This window comes from Triticum urartu, chromosome 6A (genome assembly GCF_056163025.1).
Source record: "Triticum urartu cultivar PI428250 chromosome 6A, HENAU_Tu73, whole genome shotgun sequence".
NCBI classification, from domain to species: Eukaryota; Viridiplantae; Streptophyta; class Magnoliopsida; order Poales; family Poaceae; genus Triticum; species Triticum urartu.
The window spans coordinates 224,036,067-224,057,441 of NC_141878.1; the positions used below are offsets into that span (position 1 = coordinate 224,036,067).

The 21,375-nt window shown below is 46.1% G+C and overlaps 3 protein-coding genes and 1 long non-coding RNA gene across 11 annotated transcripts; 2 read left to right on the forward strand and 2 right to left on the reverse strand.

The window, feature by feature from the left end:
• Positions 1-209: 209 nt before the first annotated feature.
• On the reverse strand, positions 210-17,545 carry LOC125512404 (uncharacterized). 7 transcript variants are annotated; one of them, XR_007285367.2, is made up of 8 exons: positions 17,238-17,545; positions 5,128-5,361; positions 4,715-5,017; positions 4,549-4,607; positions 4,259-4,433; positions 4,011-4,159; positions 1,371-1,582; positions 210-1,250 (listed from the first exon to the last, which is right to left on the reverse strand). It is a non-coding gene; the product is annotated as an uncharacterized LOC125512404 (long non-coding RNA). The 7 variants fall into 7 exon arrangements; XR_015607990.1 differs by having other exon boundaries at positions 705-1,104; positions 1,206-1,250; positions 4,715-5,361; positions 17,238-17,542; XR_015607992.1 differs by having other exon boundaries at positions 703-1,250; positions 4,259-4,426; positions 4,715-5,361; positions 17,238-17,544.
• LOC125512402 (cysteine synthase) lies at positions 4,615-6,801 on the forward strand. Of its 2 annotated transcripts, XM_087527645.1 has the most exons (7): positions 4,615-4,764; positions 4,853-4,980; positions 5,090-5,292; positions 5,359-5,487; positions 5,790-5,948; positions 6,088-6,281; positions 6,394-6,801. In XM_087527645.1, exons 1-7 carry the CDS (start codon positions 4,684-4,686, stop codon positions 6,523-6,525), a joined length of 1,026 nt encoding a protein of 341 aa, XP_087383771.1. In that variant the 5' UTR covers positions 4,615-4,683; the 3' UTR covers positions 6,526-6,801. The 2 variants fall into 2 exon arrangements, with proteins under 2 accessions (XP_087383771.1, XP_087383770.1); XM_087527644.1 differs by having other exon boundaries at positions 5,090-5,487.
• Positions 8,109-13,649, forward strand: LOC125512403 (uncharacterized). The gene is made up of 4 exons (XM_087527643.1): positions 8,109-10,635; positions 12,902-13,042; positions 13,123-13,350; positions 13,504-13,649. Exons 1-4 carry the CDS (start codon positions 8,109-8,111, stop codon positions 13,644-13,646), a joined length of 3,039 nt encoding a protein of 1,012 aa, XP_087383769.1. The 3' UTR covers positions 13,647-13,649.
• Positions 8,324-12,916, reverse strand: LOC147964844 (uncharacterized). Its single transcript, XM_087527642.1, has 2 exons — positions 9,784-12,916; positions 8,324-9,687 (listed from the first exon to the last, which is right to left on the reverse strand). The coding sequence occupies exon 1, from the start codon at positions 12,543-12,545 to the stop codon at positions 11,208-11,210; it is 1,338 nt and encodes a 445-aa protein (XP_087383768.1). The 5' UTR covers positions 12,546-12,916; the 3' UTR covers positions 8,324-9,687; positions 9,784-11,207.
• Positions 17,546-21,375: the final 3,830 nt, after the last annotated feature.

Here is a 21,375-nt window from a genome sequence, read left to right on the forward strand (position 1 = left end):
TTAAGAACTTTGTCACGCAATGCCCACTTCATTTCTTCTTCTTTAAGTAACAAATGTAATTTGGCCTCGGCTTCCGACTTGCAAGCTTGCTCAGTCGGGTCCAGCAAATTCGTTTCCGCCCATATATCTAGCGTCTGAATTAACTGGAGCAGCCTCTCCTTCTCTTTTTTTCCTCCTGAATTAACTGGAGCACGCAATGCCCGACCGTTAGTTGGCCGTTACTTGGCGACGATGAGCGTATTCAGGACCTCCATGACGGTGACAAGAACATTGGGGGCACTGAATCGACCAACACAAACGAACAAAATGGAAAAGGATGGCTCACATTCTGTGGATATTGGTTCAAGGGTTGACATGTTTTCTCCGGTGGCCATCCCCATCAAGGAAAGATTCTCTCCTACTACCAGGTCGTACCTTTCTCCGGAGGTTGTTAGCCAATGGAACATGGCTGCCATCTTACCGCGGTGATGAAATGAACATGGACCCCAGCCTGTTCTTTTCCACCCAAACAGGATTGCGCTTCTTCTATTTTATGTTAATATCGCGGTGCTTGCTTTCTTTTCATGTATCCAGCCTCGCTAACGAGTTAGCACAGATGAACAAGGGCTGTCTAATTCAAAACTTCGGTTTACCAACAGATGAATGAAACTATTTTTCCTTTCACTACTACATACATATGCAGGCGTTAGCACAATAAAATTCACAACTCCATGATTTTGTTTATGCCATAACTGCTCTCTGCTTGATGAGTTTGGAGCACAGTAATGTTTCACCAGTTTCAAAATCTTAAAGAAATATGGTTTAGTTTGGCATAAATTATGTGTTAGCGACTACCATCAAATGGGGATATAAGTGCAGAACTATCTACTCAAGAATAAGGGAAGAGTTTCGTACAAAAAATGAATAGGAGAAGAAGAAGAAGAAGAAGAAGAAGAAGAAGTGAAAGATAAAGCTATCATGAAGAGAAAATATCTTTTGGAACCTGTTCTTGCCATCCTCCCCTTCCCGGAACTTCAGGAACTCCAGGAACTTCTTAGGTTGCATCGAAGGTGGAAGAAGCAACAGCATAATATGATCGAGGTAACCTAAGAAGTTCCTGGCGTGCTATTATGATCGAGGTAATCATCAACTCCAGGAACTCGAAAAGGAACCCAATGAAATGAATCGAATGGAGAATAGCACACCAGTTCGCATGCCACTCTTACCCTGATTAACTCGATCATAAGCGCTGTGCAAAGATCGACTTGCCCCTGCACAAACATCAAATTAGGATAGTTAACAGAAAGCACCCCTGGAGATATTTTATAGGTTGATAGGCTCCACCAAGAACTTCAAATATACTTGCGCACCGACAAGAGGCAGGAACATACCCCTACTGCACATTATTCTTCGTTAGAAATTCCGATGAGGCGATGCACGAACCACCAGAGGTGACATAAAAACATGCCACCTTTTGACCTGATGCGCAGTAGTACCACACTGAATTGATCAATGATCATCACAGTTAGATAAATCCCAACTGGAGCAGTCTCTTGTGAACAACCTCTTGATTGTGTGCTACAAGTCTACAAGTGTCCTGATGCTAAAACAGAGTTCAAAACTGAGCAGAGTAAGTGCTGCTTCATGGTTAGTTAACATAATTGACGGCGCAATGTTTCCATTACCACCCCCGAGTAACAAGTGAACTTACTATATGAAAATTACCGTAGAAGAATTGTTCTATAGTTCCGGGCTTAAAAAAAAGCATTTTTCTGCTACTATGTTAAGCTCTAGAGCAGAGCTGCATGACATTGTTCTAATGTTAAGTTTCAACGTAGCATCAATATTTCAACAAAAAGATTTGATCGGGTCTCACCAAAAAAATACTATATAGCATGCTATGGTAGCAGTTTATAGACGTTCCTTCCAAAATTAGGGTTGATGGATACAGTAGGACTAGCCGGACAACTATTGCTCCATCGCACGAAGAGCTGCCTTTCTGCATGCCATGTGACTTGTGTTCTGTGATGTGTATTAATACCCTGAACTTTTGCGCCTTCTTCCTTTTGTGAAAATGATGTGTAGAAAGAAGAAACCCTCATTTCTGGACATGCAACCTGATGGCTCAGTGTTTGGAGGCGATTGCTGGGGAGGCTCAGTGGATGTATCTCGGCAGGTAAGTAGCCAGGTAGGCACGTACAACTTCGTGTGGATGCCAAGGACCGAGGCCTGATGACTGAAAGTGAAACATTCATCATATAATGTGATGGCATTTCGCATCGGCTTCTGTTGTGGGACGATATTTGATGTCCATTTCCATTCGTTTATCGATTTTGGCGGTGCCATCAGAAGTGGCCAGATTGTCTGGGGCCTGTTTGGAACATAATAATTTCACAGGAGACACAAAAAGCCCTCCAAAATCCGCACGCAAATCATTCATTCCCTATAAGAGGTCTAAGGCTACCAGATCAATGATTTCGCAATTTGGATGGACAAAGGAAACTGTGGTACAGTTACCTTACAATTATTTGTTGTTGATGTTTGAAAAGACTTTTGTTATCGATGTGACTTCTATTAAGAACCTAATGTGCGAGCATGTCCTAAATGGATTCGAAAGTGAAAAGTGGACACAAATCTAAAGTTTCCTAGTCTCCTAGATAGTTAGAATCTACTGAATAATGAACAGGCTGCAGACTCCTCGTGAATAAGTGTCCTGAAGTTGTCCCACCATTTCTCGGTCTGAATCTGGAAAGAGCCCTTTTTCCTGCCAAGCCAGTACTTATCATGCCAGGTGATCATCTCAGGTCTCCCATGCCATGATAAAGTACCCCTTTTGTCTTTGAATTTTCCTTGGCCTAATTATTCCAGTTACTTGGGTGCCACAGGAAATCATAATGATATACTTCTAATTATCATGTATGTACCCCCTCGCATCGCCACAGGAACTCCCTCTCTTGATGCACCGTACGTATACATGGCAAGGCTGCGTGCGGATCCAGTCAGCGATGAGATCGGAGTGCAGGGAGTTCTAATGAAAACCGTGCCAACTTAGGTCATGGAGGACGACGACGACGTCTCCGATGTCGTTTCCTTGTTAAGACATCGTCGTTGCAGGTTGCGTCACCACACTCGGGATGTTTCGGGGGAAACCTTAGATCTGGGTCTCCCGAATCAGATGACGACGACATCTATCTTCGATACAGTGCTCCCTCCTGGGGGCATCGTTTTGGAGCAGGTGTTGGCTAAAGGGAACAATAGGTGGAGCAGTGTTGCATCTTCAACATTAACGACAGGCGGTCTCGGTGACATAGCGCAATTGGGTCTCGGTGCTGGACGCGTGTTGATGGGCGCGCGCAAGAGGGTGGCACTGTCTGGCGCCATGGTGGTGTCGACAGCAGAAGGGTTTGGCAAGGTCAGTGCATGGGTCACTCCTGAAGATGGAACGGCGGAAGATGGCAGCGACAGAGTATAAAGCGTGCGCATGTGGTGCGTGTTGTGGGTCTGCTAGACCGGTTGGTGCTCCTGGCTAGCCGGCGGGTGGCTTGGTTTGCCCACCGAATTACTTGATCTGCGTTGGCGCGAGGTCAAGGCACATCATCAAGCTTGGGTGCCATGGGCATTAAGTGACATAGGAGTAGTCGCCCACTGGGTAAAAAAAATGCTTATGATCTCACAATGCTTCTTTTAGGGTATGATCTCACGATGTAATTGTCACTCTTATGATACTTTGGTAAACAGATTCAAATGATTTAATTGACTACAATGGTTGGTCATCTTTTGGTTTTTTATTTACCAGAAATTATAAGTTTATTTGCAGTATGTACGTAGAATCCAAGCATCAGCCTCCTTGTAAGCACAACAATGTAGATGAAAGACAGAAAAACTCTGATGAATGTTTTCTTTCCTATGTAATAATCCGATACACCATGAACGTGAGAAACAAACGTTTCTTAAAGACACTGACTAAAACAGTGGAGGTTTGATAGCAAGGCCATGAACAAAACAACAGCGAGTTGTTTTATAGCACACACCTTAACTAATTATCTTTTCAGAGAGCAGGGAAGCTTGCCAAATCTGTGTTGATTACCCCAGCATCTTCAGCTCATGAATACGTAACCAGTCGTCTCAACTTGCAGCGAAGTCACAGACCACGAGTCTAATACATTTGGCACTTTGTGACCTGGTAAATTGCGAAATAATCCATCACTGCCTTGAGTATTTAATAACATATACAGCAGGATGATCGATGGTTCAGTTCAGATTAAAATTATTTACTTACCCTCTGCATAATGGTTGATTGTCTTGTTCTATAAGCAGGGAAACTTGGGGTTCAAGTTCCAGGCTTCCAACCCATCGGTGGTTTCTTGGCATACAGGGAAACTTGTGTTCCAAGTTCTAGGCTTCCAACCAATCGGTGGTTTTCTGAATTTAGTATCTCATTGGCATGCTGCAAACTGATGTAGTGTCATATGTCAACAGATTTTAATTAAAAAAAATGTCTGGATGGAAGTTTCAGGGACACTTCCCTGAAACCTCCAAACTCAGTATTAATTTATCCATGTGGTATACCATCAGAATGGGACTTCTCAGCTATATAACATCATTGAACGCTGGAGCGCCTCCTATTTCTGTGCATCCATTTGTTCAAGACGTACGAGCTTGTTAAGTTCTAGCTTTACTTGTTGTAGAATAAGTACCAGAGAAATGGAGCCGCAGGAAGGAAGGAAAGGGATACCATCTCTGCTGTCCTCGCAGGGGGAGTGCATCGCCACCAACATCACGCAGGTGCCTACTTTCTCTGTATATAGTCATTATTCCTTCACTGTACAAAGCTTGTTATCTTTAATCTGCAAGTAAATTCTATGCCTTCCAGCTCATTGGTTGGACACCACTGATAGAACTGAGAAACATCACTGAGAAAGACGGCATAGGTGCTCGGCTTATTGGGAAGATTGAGCCGTACCAGCCCCTTTCCTCTGTGAAGGATCGGAGTGCTCTCAGGTGGCTGCTCTTTTTACTCCCTTCCGAGGAAGACATTCTTCACCTCAAATGTACCATACATAACGTCACGAGTTTCGACAACAATATGAATGAATGAAACTTTTTGCAGATTGATCGAAGATGCAGAGGAGAAAGGCTTGATCACACCTGGCATCACAACGCTGCTGGGGGTCACAAGTGGTAATCTCGGCATCGGCGTGGCGTTCATTGCTGCTCAGAAAGGATACAAGTTCATCGCCCTCATGCCTGCTAAACTCTCGCTTGATAAGCAGATACTAATGCGATTCCTTGGCGTAGAAGTGGTATTAGTTGGTAAGGACCTGAGGTACCATGACCCTCATATCACGTGCCAGATGGTAACATCCTTGTCTCCTGCAGATGCTGTACAGCATGGACTCAAAGCTTTACTCGATAGGGTAGAACAGATGAAGAAGGATGTGGAAGATGTGTATGTTCTAGATCAATTCACCAACCCTGCAAATCCCGATGCCCACTTCAGATGGACTGGTAAGTGGTAACACAATCTATTTGAACTAAATTGGATGCAGTAGCAGTAGCGTTTGAGTAACTTTAGATTGTTTGACTATAAGGCCCAAAACTCAGTCGAAGACTATGAACTGACTAACTCATAAGATGTTGAAATAAATTGATGGATGATATGCAATAAATGTTGCTATGTGGTGTTGGCCTCTGCAGGATCACACTTCCATGCAACGTTCTACTCTTTATTTGTATTTTATTTTATTTTTGAGATTCCTGACTAAAAAAAGAACCTCGGCACTAATGCATCGAACTAAATATGTCCTTAGGACCTGAGATATGGAAAGATACAGCAGGCAAAGTGGACATATTTATAGCTGCTTCAGGTTCAGGCGGCACCATCACAGGCGTGGGGAGGTATCTCAAGACGAAGAACCCATTTGTAAAATTAATATGCGTTGAACCAGCTGAAAGTCCAGTGATTTCAGGCAAGAAACTACTACTACTATGATAAATATATTGAATAAATGATACTCCTGCTAGACATGCTTGGCTATGCTCATCAGTAACCTGGCTACCTTTCTTGGATTGTAACTCAGTAAGACCTTCCCTGCCTATGATCTGTAGGTGGCGAGCCAGCCTTCCACAACATCCTAGGAATAGGGCCAGGTTTTGTCCCAGAAATACTGGATAGATCCCAGATAGATGAAATTGTAACAGTAACTACTCAAGAAGCTATGGACATGGCTAGAAGGTTGGCAAGGGAAGAAGGGTTGCTTGTTGGCATATCTTCAGGCGCAAATGCAGCCGCCTGCTTAAAGGCAAGCTCTCTTTTTCAAGAGTCTAGGATCTTTTCTCATTTGCAGATGCTACAGTGAATGCTATATAAATCCACTTATTATGCAGTCCTCTGATTCGGGTACTTCCTCATAGGTTGCATCAAGAGAGGAGAACAGGGGAAAGATGATTGTTACAATGTTTTCCAGTGGTGCAGAGAGGTATCTGAATTCAGAGCTCTTTGCGCAGGTGAAGGAAGAGTGCGTCAACATCAACATGACCTTCTGATGTTCAGGTCGAGGCAATGACAGCTTAGGGATGATCCAGAAGGGTAGTCTTATCATAATACCAGATACTGTTTAATAATTAAGAGATGAAAGAAAACACGCTAGTGTCATAAGTACAAACCATATGGTTGCAGGTTACAGAGGATAGCGGTATAATACTATGGTTGAGGAATCACCTCAAACACACTATGGTTGATCCATCATGAGCCCTCATTTGTACTAGCCTTACGCTTGTATGAAGGATGACATGGTGATATAGACCAACCCATTGCATTCCTCGAAGTGAGTTAAGTTCAGAGCTAGAATCTCATGGTCCATTCGGTATTAATTACTAAAACCAAACACCCATACTTGTCCATCACCATACTGTTGATATAAAAGAAACATTTTTTTGTAGTATAAAACAAATCAAATTTACTGAGACATCCAGTTAACCTTCTGGTATTCTGCCCAACATGCAACAACGAGGGTGACCCTAACTGTCACATGACCTAGCATGGTTACATAGTTCCAACTTCCATGGCTGGGATCACTTGAAGCAGGGCCGTCCTCAGAAATTGGGGGCCCTGCGCGTCTGCAATTAGGCCCTAAGTATGGAAAAGGTAGTTGTAGCTGTGTGCATCGCAATGATGCAGAGGCCAGGGATTAAGCCTCCTTTTCGGGAAAAAGAGAAAAATTATTTATCATGCTAGTAATACAATTTTATGCAAGAATTATATCTTGCCAAAAGGCAACTCTTCGAACCCTTAATAATTACTCCCTCTGTAAACAAATATAAGATGTTTTCAGAGGGAGTACTAAACTAATTTTTACTTGAAAAGCGGCATCCTTCTGGCATTTAATTACACAGTTTCTTCCACCTAGTTGCTGCAATTGTCAACTGGGAATAGAGGAAATAATACCAGGCGAGTTCGACGGATATCCATGAAAGAATAGGGCAACATTATTGCTAATGTGATTCTCTAAGAGCAACTCCATCAGGGCCCCTAAACACAGCCCCCAAACAGTTTTGGGGGGCTAAGGCCAAAAAATCGGCTCCAGCAAGGCCCCTACTGTTTGAAAGGAGGTTAAACCAAAAATTCAGCTTCGGCAGGACCCCCTACTGTTTGAAGGAAGATGCCGGATGAGTCCAGGAATAACAAAAAGCTTTCATCTCCTGTTTGAAAGGAATCTCGACTAGTCTTATGAAGAGAGGAGGAAACCTTGAGTAGTGTGGCCAGGAGACCTGCTGGTCAAGCGAGTACTCCAAAATGTGTGGATGCCCCCCCACCCCACCGTGGCCCCTCTTCTTTATTGACGCGTCAATGGCGGGCTTACGCCTGCCTGAACATATATTAATAATCACCAGCCAATTAGAAAAGCAGAGTAGAGATACAAAGAGGGGGGAGGGGGCTACAAGGACAGGGTGATAATTAAGCTAAAATCTCGCAGTGATACAACATGGAGCCCGAGTCCCTCTCTAACCAGAGCCCCGTGAGTTCCTCTTCCTTCCAACCAAAATCCAGCTTCTTCCTGTTCTTTACAACAATACTGGTATCTCTGCTGCCCAAATCTTGCCTATACAGTGCACAAACCAATCTGGTGATGAACTCCAAATCCTACTGGGACCAAAAATCCATGGATTCCTCTTGCTTTCAACCAAAATGCTCCAGCTTCTTCCTGTTATTCACAATACTGCTGTCTCTGCTGCCCAGATCTTCTTGCCTACAGTTCACAAACCAATCTGGTGATGAACACCAAATCCTCCTGGGACTCGAGAGATATTGGGGGAGATCACCTGTGCTTGGCAGATGGAACCTCACTTCTTCTAACCACTGTAAATGGGGAGGAGTTACATGCAAAGATGGTTTGGTCACTGCCATTTCCCTTCCACGGCAAACCTTTAGGAAACCAATCCCACCGTCCCTTTGCCTCCTCAAGAATCTTACCTACTTGGACCTCTCCTACAATAACTTCTCCACTTCATTCCCTACCATACTCTACAATTGCTCCAATCTGAAGTACCTAGACCTTTCCAACAATGCCTTTGGTGGGAAACTCGCAGCTGACATAAACAGTTTATCAGCAAAGCTCGAGCATCTCAACTTATCAAGCAATCATATCATGGGGGAAATTCCACCATCGATTGGATGGTTTCCAAAGCTCAAGTCGCTGCTCCTCGACACCAACCAGTTTGATGGAAGTTATCCAGCAAAGGACATCAGCAATCTGGCCAACCTCGAGGTGCTGACACTAGCGGAAAATCCATTTCTGCCAGCTCCATTTCAAGTTGAGTTTGGCAAGTTGACACGCCTCACATACTTGTGGCTGTCAGGTATGAACATGACAGGTGAGATCCCTGAGAGCCTGTCAAGCCTCACAGAGCTCAGTCTCTTGAGTGTGTCAAATAATATGCTGCAAGGCACAATTCCGACATGGGTATGGCAGCATAAGAAGCTTCAGTACTTGTACATGTTTGCCAACAGTTTCACAGGCGAGATTTCCTCCAGTGTCACCGCCGTAAACTTGGTAGAGCTTGATGTGTCCTCAAACAATCTGACAGGGACAATACCAGATGACTTTGGTAGGCTCATCAACCTTACCATGTTGTTTCTCTACACGAATCAACTTCATGGGTCAATACCGCCAAGCATTGGGTTGCTGCCGAATCTCAGCGATATACGGCTATTTGAGAACATGTTATCTGGTTCCCTTCCACCAGAGCTTGGTAAGCACTCACCACTAGGTAATCTTGAGGTCTGCAACAATAACCTCTCGGGCGAGCTGCCAGCTGATCTTTGCTCCAACAGGAAGTTATATGACATCGTTGTGTTCAATAATAACTTTTATGGAAAGCTTCCACAATCGCTAGACGGCTGCTACCGGTTGAACAATTTAATGCTGTACAACAATCATTTTACTGGAGAGTTCCCCAAGAGCATCTGGTCAGTGGTGACAAATGAGCTAACGACAGTTATGATCCAAAACAACAATTTCTCTGGGACCTTTCCTACCCAGCTTCCATGGAACTTTACACGTCTTGAGATGAGCAATAATAGATTCTCTGGTCCCATTCCAACTTTAGCAGGCAAAATCGAAGTATTCAGGGCAGCAAACAACTCTCTTTGTGGCGAAATTCCCTGGAATTTGATGGGTATTTCACAGGTAACAGAACTTGACCTTTCTGGAAATCAAATTACTGGATCAATACCCATGACAATTGGAGCGCTAAAGCTCAATGCACTTAATCTAAGTGGAAATCAGATATCTGGTACTATACCTGCAGCGTTTGGATTTATGTCAGGGCTAACCATCCTTGACCTCTCCTCGAATGCGCTATCTGGCGAGATCCCAAAAGCGATCAATAAGTTGAAACTGAACTTTCTAAACCTCTCCATGAATCAACTCACGGGGGAAATTCCAACATCATTGCAAAACGAAGCATATGAGCGAAGCTTCCTCTTCAATCCAGGCCTCTGTGTCTCATCGAATAATTCCATCCCTAATTTCCCGATTTGCAGTGCAAGAGCAAATAACAACAATGATATCTCCAGGAGGCTTATAGCCTTCTTTTTTGTTCTTGCCAGTATCATGCTTGTGGGTTCGGCAGTTGGTGGTTTCTTGCTATTAAAGAGGCAAAAGAATACCCAAGATCCTCTATCATGGAAGCTGACCCAGTTCCATGCACTGCATTTCACAGAGTATGATGTTCTTTCTGGGCTCTGTGAGCAGAACTGGATTGGAAGTGGCAGGTCTGGCAAGGTGTACCGAATTAGTGTTGTGGATGGAGAAGGTGGTAGTAGAATGGTGGCTGTTAAAAAGATATGGAACGCCCAGAACCTTGACAGCAAGCTCGAGAAGGACTTCCTTGCAGAGGTCCAGATATTGGGTGAGATCCGGCACATAAACATTGTCAAGCTGCTCTGCTGCATCTCAAGCTCAGAGGCAAAGCTTCTTGTCTATGAGTACATGGAAAATGGTAGCTTAGACAGGTGGCTCCATCAGAGGGATAGAGTTGGTTCACTGGCACCTTTGGATTGGCCCACCAGATTGCAAATTGCCATCGACTCGGCAAGAGGTCTCTGCTATATGCACCATGATAGTTCACCCGCCATAGTGCACTGTGATGTTGGTAGAATCAAGTACTCTACCAGGTCTAGGGCGTAGGTGGTAAGGGAAGGATGGAGGGGGACGTGGCGAGGAACGGGCGCGCCGGCGGCAGGGCGCCGTCGCGAGCTAGGAGAAGGGTGGCGGCGGTTAGGGCTGTTGGCGGCTAGGGTTTCCGGCTCCTCAGGGAGTCGGACAATAGGAGATAATATTCTTCTTATTGCCTGATCTGAAAAGAGTCTTGCAACTTATATTTATAACCTAGATAACTTGCACACGAATTAACCTAAGATAACTTGTGGGCTAAGATTGCCCGATGGGCCTTCCATATGACAGGCCGGACATAACACTTCTCCCCGCCTGCACAAACAGCTCGTCCTCGAGCTGTAAGGTGGGGAAGCGCTTGCTTGAACTCCTCGAGGTAATCAACCAGCGTCAAACACCTTCTCGACATCTGGGGCGGCCAGGTCGGCGGCGACGGCGTCCTCCGGAATGTAGTCTGCCACCTCCAGGTAGAAGAGTCGCGGGCAGGCGTGGCCGGGCTTGTAGGGTTCGTCGCAGTTGAAGCACAACCCTTGGCGGCGACGCTCGAGTATCTCAGCTGGGGTGAGCCGGCGGAACGGGCGCCCCGCGGTCGCGGCGAGGGGTGCCGCAGAAGCCTGCACAGGCCGACCCTGCGCGGAATCCGGTCCGGGTAGCGACCCGGCAGTCTGGGACGGTGATTCCTGCTGGATGGCCATCGCGCGTCGCTCGAACGCGCGGGCATAATACATGGCCGACTGGAGATCCTGGGTGGTCCGGCAGACCGCCCACAAATAACTCGGCGCGCTGAGTTGCGGAGACGCCCGGCGCGTGGCACGCCAGGGCCTGGAAGCGGTTGGCGTAGTCCCGCACCGTGGATGTGAAAGGTAAGCGGCCGAGGGCCGCCAGTCGGCTCCCGCGGATAGGAGGCCCGAACCGGAGGAGACAGAGCTCCCGGAAGCGCTCCCATGGTGGCATGCTGCCCTCGTCCTGCTCGAGGGCGTAGTACCAGGTCTGCGCCGCGCCTCGGAGATGATAGGACGCGAGCCAGGTACGATCCGAAGCGAGCGTCCGCTGCCCTCGAAAGAACTGCTCGCACTGGTTGAGCCAGTTGAGGGGGTCCTCCGTGCCCTGGTAAGTGGCGAAGTCCAGTTTGGCGAATCGAGGGGGTGTTGGCCCGCCGTGCCCGGGGGCGGCCGCAGTCGCCGCCAGCGCGTATGCTGGGTCGGGAAGCGCTGGGGCGTAGTTCGCCGAGCTGGAGGGGTGATCAAACCGCAGAGAGGGCGTCGGGTGTTCCGGCGCCGTGGAGTAGACCGGGCCCGGAGACGAGCCGGTCGCCCAAGCGGGGATCGGCGATGGTGACGGTGGAAACTGCACCTGGTGCAGGGGCCGACCCGTAGCCCTAGGCGCGGGTGGTGGTAATGTCGATGGCGGCGGCGCCTGGTGGATCTGCTGCACCGGCGCCTGCGACGTGGGGGCCGGCGGTGACGCCGGAAGAAGCTGCTGGGTCTGGCCCCCCAGCGGCGCGGTGGAGGCCGGCCATGCTGGCCACGGCTGTCCCGCAGCCGAGTAGTGCGGCAGCAGCGGCGGCGGCTGGGACGCCCCTCCGTAGGGCGCCTGGAAGGTCGGGGCGGGCCACTGTAGCGGCGGCGGCCCGTAGGCGGTGGTGCTCGGTGGCGGGGGCTGGTTCCCGGCGAGGTAGAGGGTAATACCCCTGACCGCCTGGACAAGCTCCCGCAGGGTGCCCGACATCTCCTCGGGCGAGAGGAGCGGAGGCGGGTCCGCCGTGATGGTGATGGGCGCGGTGGTGATGGTGGTGCCGGATGCGATCTCCGCCATCGCGGTGGCAATGGCCGGCGGCAGCGAGAGCGGGGTGGAGGTGGATGGTAGCGGCGGTGATGGAGATTGTGACATGATCGGCCTGGTGTCTCTGGATACCAAATTGGTAGAATCAAGTACTCTACCAGGTCTAGGGCGTAGGTGGTAAGGGAAGGATGGAGGGGGACGTGGCGAGGAACGGGCGCACCGGCGGCAGGGCGCCGTCGCGAGCTAGGAGAAGGGTGGCGGCGGTTAGGGCTGTTGGCGGCTAGGGTTTCCGGCTCCTCAGGGAGCCGGGCAATAGGAGATAATATTCTTCTTATTGCCTGATCTGAAAAGAGTCTTACAACTTATATTTATAACCTAGATAACTTGCACACGGATTAACCTAAGATAACTTGTGGGCTAAGATTGCCCGAAGGGCCTTCCATATGACAGGCTGGACATAACAGATGTCAAGTCTGCCAATATCCTTCTGGACCCCGAGTTCAGAGCAAAGATAGCTGACTTCGGGCTTGCTCGGATTCTTCTCAAAACCGGAGATCCTGAGTCAATTTCTGGCATAGGTGGTACCTTTGGCTACATGGCACCAGGTAAGAAATAGAAATGCAGACTCAAACTAGTATATATTTAGGATGTACCATGCGCTAATCGCAGACTAGCTTTTTTGCAGAGTACGGATACCGGCTTAAGGTGAATGAGAAGGTCGATGTCTACAGCTTCGGAGTGGTCCTGTTGGAGCTCACAACGGGGAGGGTGGCAAATGATGGAGGCTTGGAGTACTGCTTGGCAGAATGGGCATGGAGACAGTATCAAGAGTATGGCCTGTCAATTGATCTTCTTGATGAAGACATTCGAGATCCAGCCAACATTGAAGATGCATTCGCAGTGTTTACGCTAGGTGTGATCTGTACAAATGATGGAGGCTTGGAGTACTGCTTGGCAGAATGGGCATGGAGACAGTATCAAGAGTATGGCCTGTCAATTGATCTTCTTGATGAAGACATTCGAGATCCAGCCAACATTGAAGATGCATTCGCAGTGTTTACGCTAGGTGTGATCTGTACAGGTGGGCAGCCTTCAGTGCGGCCATCAATGAAGGATGTGCTGTACGCTCTTCTCCGGTTTGAACATAAATCCAGGGAAAGAAGCCCGCAGCATGTTGTCTCTGAAGAAATGTCACTTCTAGAATCCTAGACTAACTGAAGACGTAGAGGAATAACGATATTCCAGTTGATGGAGTATAATATATAGAATTTCCGGGTGCAAATGATGTACTAGGTGATTTTCTGTTTCGCTCTTTCACATGCTAGTTTACCTTATCCATTTTGTGTCGACATAAAGCTTGTGAAGTGTATAAGTATTTTTTTGACCGGAATGGCAGGTGCTCTGCCTTTTCATTTAAGGGGGGGGGGGGGGGGGGGGGGGGGATTGTACAACGAGTTGAGAAATCAACCGGGAAACCTATCTAAAGAACCAAAACAAGGTAAGCCAGGCCGCCAAAAACAGCATGGCAAAGACAGAGGGACTACTCCCATGCCTCCTTCAGGAGGCCTAACTCGTCCCTAATCAAAGACTAATTCCGGGCTAAATGCTGAAAATGCACGCAGTTATTATTCTATATACAGACCAAATATTCGCTGAAAATGTACATAATGATATGGATGTTGGACTACAAAATTACTGGTTATTTTTGGCCTGTGTGTGTGTGTGTGTGTGTGTGTGCCGCATTTAGCTCTTTAGAAGGCTGGTACTGATCAAAGTGGGTGGGAAATTAGCATATTATCGTGAGAAGAATAGATAGGTCATGCTCTAATGTGCTAAAGGAACACTTGGCATTTACAGGGTAATGTTTAGGCCACGACGCTTGCTTACGAAGAACTACTGGTAAAAAACACAACAAAACATCTGAACTTCTAGCTGCCTCTTGAAAAAAATATCTAAACTCACAAGGTCAACACAAATTGCAACTCTTTCTTCAAGAGAGAAACATAACTGGAGCAAGAGCATGTATGGAAGAGTCTAGAATAGAGTAGAAGTGTGTGAATGTAATGTAAATCTGTTTCAAAAAAACATAGTAATTATATTCTCCATTAGAAGAGGTGTACTAAGTTTAATCATGAAATCTTCTATATACTACACATGGCAGGATCTGATTCTGGTGTAATTAAGGCCAACTCCATCGCATGACCCCAAATGGTCCATGCGGCTCGACATTGAATCGGCCAAGAGGAGGGCCCGGCGAACCGTTGCGGCGGAGAAGAAAGCCGCTGCCGACTACGCCGCCGAGGCCGCGGCCGCGCAACACAAGGCCGCTGTTGACCAGAACGAGGCCATCCTCGCCAAGGCCACGCAGGCAGCGATGACGCAGGCCCTCGTCATGCTAGGGTTATGCCGACCCGGGCCGGCCATTCTCTTCGCCGCCGCCATGGCCGCAACGAGCACAGGATCGTCGTCCGTCCGTCCTCCGCAGTTCCAGTCGCCGAGCTCCTATAACACCGGAGACGGCCGGTTTTCATGTGCCACGGCAGAATGGTCAGACCCGGTTCTCCACATTGCCGGACGGCAGCGTGATCGCGCCGGCTAGTCCCGCCAACCAGGCCGTCATCGACATCAACGTCACACCTGGATTCAGTGGCGCTGGCCAGTCGTCCGACGGGATGCAAAGGAAGCAGCCCTCGTCGATTCCTACGGCCAACCTTCCCGGCGCCCGCAACCTATTCGACAAAATGCCAATCCCGACGCCGACGGGCGACGATCCTGACTACACCATGTTCATGGAGAGCGTAATCTTCGAGGGTCGTGGCCAGGCCTTCCACCCCGACGGCCAAGGCCAAGGCTTCGATCCCGACGAGACCCAAAGTCAAGATGGCCGCGGCCAAGATGGTACGGACCACTACGGTGTCCACATAGAAGAAGAGGCTGACGACCATGGCAACTCATGGCATGAAGATGACGACATGTATTGCGAAGATGAGGAAGAAGAGGTTGACATTGCGGAGGAGCCATTGTTTATCGATGAGCTGGCCCAAAGAGCCGAGGCACAAAGGAGGAAGCAAAGCATTCGCACAGGATCATACAACAAAGAAGAGGGCACGTTGATTTGCGAGAGTTGGATGGAGATAGGCCAAGATCCCAAGACCGGTGCCGAGCAAAAAGGATCCGTCTTTTCGACGAGAGTTCATAAAACCTTTCACGAACGGAGGAAGTTTGCGCCCTACAAGCTTGCGAGCAACCGTGGCATCAACTCAATCCAAAAGAGATGGGGTTTCATTCAACAAGAATGCAATAAGTATTGTGCCGATCTTGAGAGCATTGAAGCCCGTCCCGTGAGTGGCCTAGGCGCGGGTGACTTGGTATGACCTCTCCTATTTGCATTGCTATGCCATGTTCATGTTTGTTGTATCTTGTGTCCTTCGCATATTTGTGGCCTTCTTTTTGATTGTGTAGGCATTCCAATCTTTGGAAGCCTTCAAGGCCCGGCATAAGAACAAGCCATTCACTCTCACTCATTGTTGGTCGCTCATCAAAGATTGTCACAAGTTCAAAGATCAATATGCCGCTCTAAAGAAGAAAGGAGGGACAGTGGCCGTGGCTGCTAATGGAGATGTGCTCAAGAGGCCGAGGGGCAAGACCAACTCGAAGCTTGACGAGAAGCGTGATGTGGCATCTATCGCCTTGCAAGAAACTTTGCACGGCATGATGACTCAAAAGGAAGTGAGGGAGGAGAGGAAGCGCCAAGGAAAGGAGGAGCAAATGAAGATATACTTGGAGCTCCAAATGAAGAAGCTTGACATGGAGGAGGCCGCCAAGAGGAGGAAGCTCGACATGAAGGAGGCTGCCCAATTGAAGAAGCTCGCGATCGAGGCCACCAGTGCCGACACCAAAGCAAAAGAGGTGGTGTTAGCAATCATGAGCGTGAACTTGACCAACATGTCCCTGAAGAGAAGAATTTGGTTCGCGAACCGGCAAAAGGAGATGTTCGACCAAGACGGCCTGAACTAGGGAGGCCTCGGCCATGGACTATGGCCGTTCTTTTTAAAGGCTGGCAAGTGTGCCAACCGCTGGCTATGTTGCCAGCAAGAAAGTTGTTCATTTTGAAGGCTGACTAGTGTGCCGGCCGCTGGCTTTGTTGCCGGCGTGAAGACTTAGGGCTTGACCATTTTGTAGGCTGGCATATGTTTGCTGGCCGCTGGCTTTGTTGCCGGCATGCACTATGAACTACGGCCGCGGTGGACAAAAAATTCATTTGCAAAAGATTTCAGGCAGCCAGACCCAGATGCGTCCGCGCGTTGGGCGCATCCAGAAAAATGGCCGGACGCCGCCCCATTGCCCTACCCAAACGGACGTTCGTTCGCGGTCGATGGTTGGAGTTGGCCTAATGGTAAATCGAACGGCCCGCAACACTCAGATTTGCCAGATCTTGACCATGGATCAAGTTCATCCAATGATATACATTCAAAGTTATTCATACACTATATAGATGATACAGATATAGAAAACACACAGAAAAAGGAAAGCATCTAAAATTCTAGCTGCCTCTTGAAAAAAATATCTGGATCACAACAACGATGGTCTGAATTGACTCTGAACTTTCTTGTGGTGAGGAAAATTGTCTTCGAATTTCACACATCACAATAATAAAAAAGAGTATTCAGTATATAGACTACTAAAAACTGAACCTCGGTATGGCATCCGGACATTTATTTTTTCTGAAAAGGAGGGTGACCCCCAGGGTATGCATCCAACACAAGTGTTTGATAATTGGACGAGAGTTACAGGGCTTACTTGCTGATCTCGTACAGGCTATAGAAGCGAGGGGCGAGGGGTGTGACGCAGCTGGGGAGACGGAGGAAATCCCTTCTCGGTGCGGCGTTGGAAGCGCTAGAAACTGTCGTCGCCAGCGACGAATGAGTAAGAGGAGAATCAGGAGATGGGCATTCAGCCGTGGAGTCCAGACTAACCCCCTGTGAACAGGGACGCACGGATGGCAAATCCGTGTGCTCTGCCCGCTCGTACCAAGGCCAATATGTCGCCCGAAGCATCGGCGACTATCAGGCCGGTCCAACACTGTAGCAAGCGTGAGCCTTTTCTGTTTTTTTTTCGGTTTTCCAATGTACACAGTACTGCTACGATTTTTCTAGGGTTTTCTTTGGTTTTCTCTTTCTCTTTCTGTTTCTTTCTACGATTTCATCATTTTTTGTTTATTTACTCGGTTTTTCTTTTTTTTAAACACATATCTACTTTTTATACACATTTCAAATATACATGATTAATTTCTTTTACAAAATTTATGTTTTCATGTCTATTTCTTTCGTATACATTGTACCTTTTTCATGTACATCTACATGATTTCACATTTTATTCAATACTTTTTGAACATTTTTTCAAATAGGTGTTAAACATTTTTTGCCAAATACATGTTAAAAAAATTGTGTGCTATGAAACATTTTTTAAACTATGCGAATATTTTTCTACATTGGATAAAAAATTTAAATTTGAAAAAAATTGTTTGAAACGCTTGAACACTTTCCTAAACGTAATGTGCATTTTTGAATGGATCAAAACTCCTTTTAAAATAAAAACTTGTTTATAAAATATTTTAATAAATGTCACCTACATTTTTTGAAACACGTGAGCATTTTTACATTTTTGAAATGTTCATACATTTTTTTGAATGGTAGAAACATTTTCTTTGAGTGGGTCAAACATCTTTTTTGCACCACATTTACATTTTTTACACTGCATTTACCTTTTTCATAATATATGTATTTTGTTTCTTAAAATATAAACAAAAAGGAAAAAAAACGTGTGACAGCAGGCATGACGAGAGCATGTCGTACAGCTCGCTTCGAGTGGCACATAGCCGCGCCCGGTACCAGCGTCAGCGCACGCTTACGTCTCCGTACCACACCGGCCCATTAGTCACCTCCTCGCCTTGCACTGCCAGTGCCTAATAACCACTAGTACTAGCACACGTTGTGCTAAAGACAGTAGTACACACACACACACACACACACACACACACACACACACACAACATTAAGAAAAAAAGGTAAAAATCTGATCAAGTATTGCAAGAACAAAAATGTTCACGTATACAATCAGAACATTTTTATAAGTATATCATGAATGTTTTTCTAAAATAAATCATTTTTAAAAAGTACACGTTTAACCATTTTTGAAATATACACAATGAACAGTTTTTAAAATACATGTTGAATAATTTCTCAAAACATGATGAACATTCTCACCAACAAAATGAACATTTTGTAAAAGTATGTGATTAAAATTTTCAATATGCACGACACACATTTTTGAAAAACACTATGATTTTTTAATATATGTGATAAAAGAACTGAAATAACTACAAAGGAAAATAAAAAAACATTTGCTGCAAATCAGTAACATTTATTACAATATGCGTAAACATATTTGTTGCAACAGATGAACAATGTTTTCACAAGAAAACATTTTTGGAAAATACATGAACTTTTTGTTACGCGTGTGGAAAAATTATTTTTGCAATACATGGACATTTATTACAGTATGCGCACAGATTTTTGTTGCAACATATGAACAATTTTTTCACAAGAGAATTTTTTAAAAAAAATGCATGAACGATGAGAACAATTATTAGCAAAAGTTGAATAATACAATAACCGATTTGAGAACAATTTCTCGTATTTTAGAAAATTGTTTACATGTTCCAAAAAAACCTAGTTGGGATCCTTCATCTCGATCTTCCTGGTGGTCCATGATTCAATTGCCTTTGGATTGGATTTCAAACATGGCACGACTTTTGGCCCGCGAGGTCATCTTGTTCCTCCTCCGTGCGCCCCATGGAGGCGCTCCTGTCACTTCACCGGACGATGTTTTGCCCTTGTGAAGGCGTCGGCAAGGTCCCTCAACGTGAACTTGTCATGAATACTTCCCGCAAAAAAGAAGTTGCATTAAATACTCTTTTTTTAGTTGAATGAATGCTTCTCTTCTTGATAAGGACATATTGAGCATTAGGCCATCTCCAATGCCATACGCTTAGACATGCGCCAGGATCAATTTTTGACCGATTTCCCAACTAATTAGCGGTTGGGCTGTGCCAATCGTGGCATCGATGCAAAGGCTGGCATCCGACGCTTGGCCCTTTTCTTCGCTGCACCAAGCACCCCTGGTTGCTTCTATACCTAATGATAAAGAACTGCGCGTTTCTATGATCTTTTGATCTATCTGGAAGTTGATATTAATTACCCACTAGACCACCCATAAGTGAAAAAAATAACCCTTTGTTTTGTAGGTTTCATTGCACTCAATGTTTCGCCTCAGAAAAGAAATAGCAGAACAAGGACTTGAACCATGACCGCGTTGAAAGAGCCTGCATGCATGAAGTCATTTAGCCAACTTTGCTAGAGAAATAAAGGGAGATACTCTTTTATTGGTTAAGTTGGTTTAAAAAAAACTTAGAAGCCACATATCGATGTTGTAAATCCGTCGCTCGCGATGGGACTCCCGTGCGCGACTCCCGTCCCGTCTGCGCCGCGCATGCACTCCTCGGCCTTTGCCTACACTATGTAGCAACTCCGCTGGGCCTTTTTGGGTGTCATCGAACTGGGCCACGTTGAGCCAAAACGAAAATAATTGCTAGTGTGCAGGATTTAGTGAGTTCAACTAGCTTTTGGTTGTGATAAAAGACATGCTTCACTTATTAATCAATAGCCCCACCTCACTATTTTACACCGGATCTCACCAATTTATATATGTCTGTCGATAGACAATCAACAAGCACCTTCGAAGGAAAGGAAAGAATTAAGATAAACAGGATGATGTGTGGAACATATATGGCCGATTGACTCTAATTTAAGCAGGGTCATGGGGAAAAAATATTTATGGGATGGTATAGGCTGCGGCCAAAATATTTAAAGAAGAGAGCATATATGACTGATTGGCTCTAACTTAAGCGGAATTGTGGGAATAATATTTCAGAAATAGGATGGGCAAAGTTGATCTTTAAAGAAGAGAACAAGACCAGTGACGACTTGCCAGGTATTCAATCAAACAATACTTCGATTCATGTGGCAGTGTCAGCCAATTTAGTATTGGGTCGTCGCCCCATTGAGGACGTGTATGAGGTGTGGATGGGGCGCGGCATGGCCTCACGTCTTCAGTAACAATCATGTTGAGCAATGGGCACCCATCACCAACACGCTCTAATCCTAGGTGCCGCCTCGCAAATGCTTGCCTTGCTCGACCAATTGTTGTCCGTCACCACGCACGACAAGAATTTGATCGGAATCAAAATCAAAATCTAAAAGTCCTTGTTGCGTCTGACATAAAATGTTTTTCAAATTTGGAAGGACTTATTATTTTTTCCATTGCAACACACGACCTTTTTTGCTACTAATTGTCTATGATAGTTAGCGCGTGACATGGGAGCTAGGGCGTTTAAACATTTTTTATTTATGACATCTATTTATTTCCCCTTATAAAGGGTCTGAAGAGTCTAGTGTTGGACATGCCCTTAGATATGCGGACCAAGGCATTGTAGTTGTTCTTTTTATTCAAATCTTCAGTCCTCAAACAATGGCCATATCATTTACAATTTGAGCCAAAATAAAGTCAGGCACATTAGAGTCCCAAGATTCAGATAAGCTAACTCTAAAGCAATGCTTTGCTAGACTATCAACAACTAGATTTGCTTCCATACAACAATGAATATAATCAGCGCTTGAAAACTCAAACGCTAGGAGAGTAGCATCTGTAATGATTGGCGTGTCCGGACCCATATATCCCTTCGGATTCGGAATTGCATCCAAGGCACTCCTACTGTCCGATTCGATGACAACTTTAGTGCAGCCGATGTTAGCCGCTAGGATCAGTTCGTTGCGAATGGCGTTGATCTCTGTTGAGACCAGAGTTGAATCATGAGGTA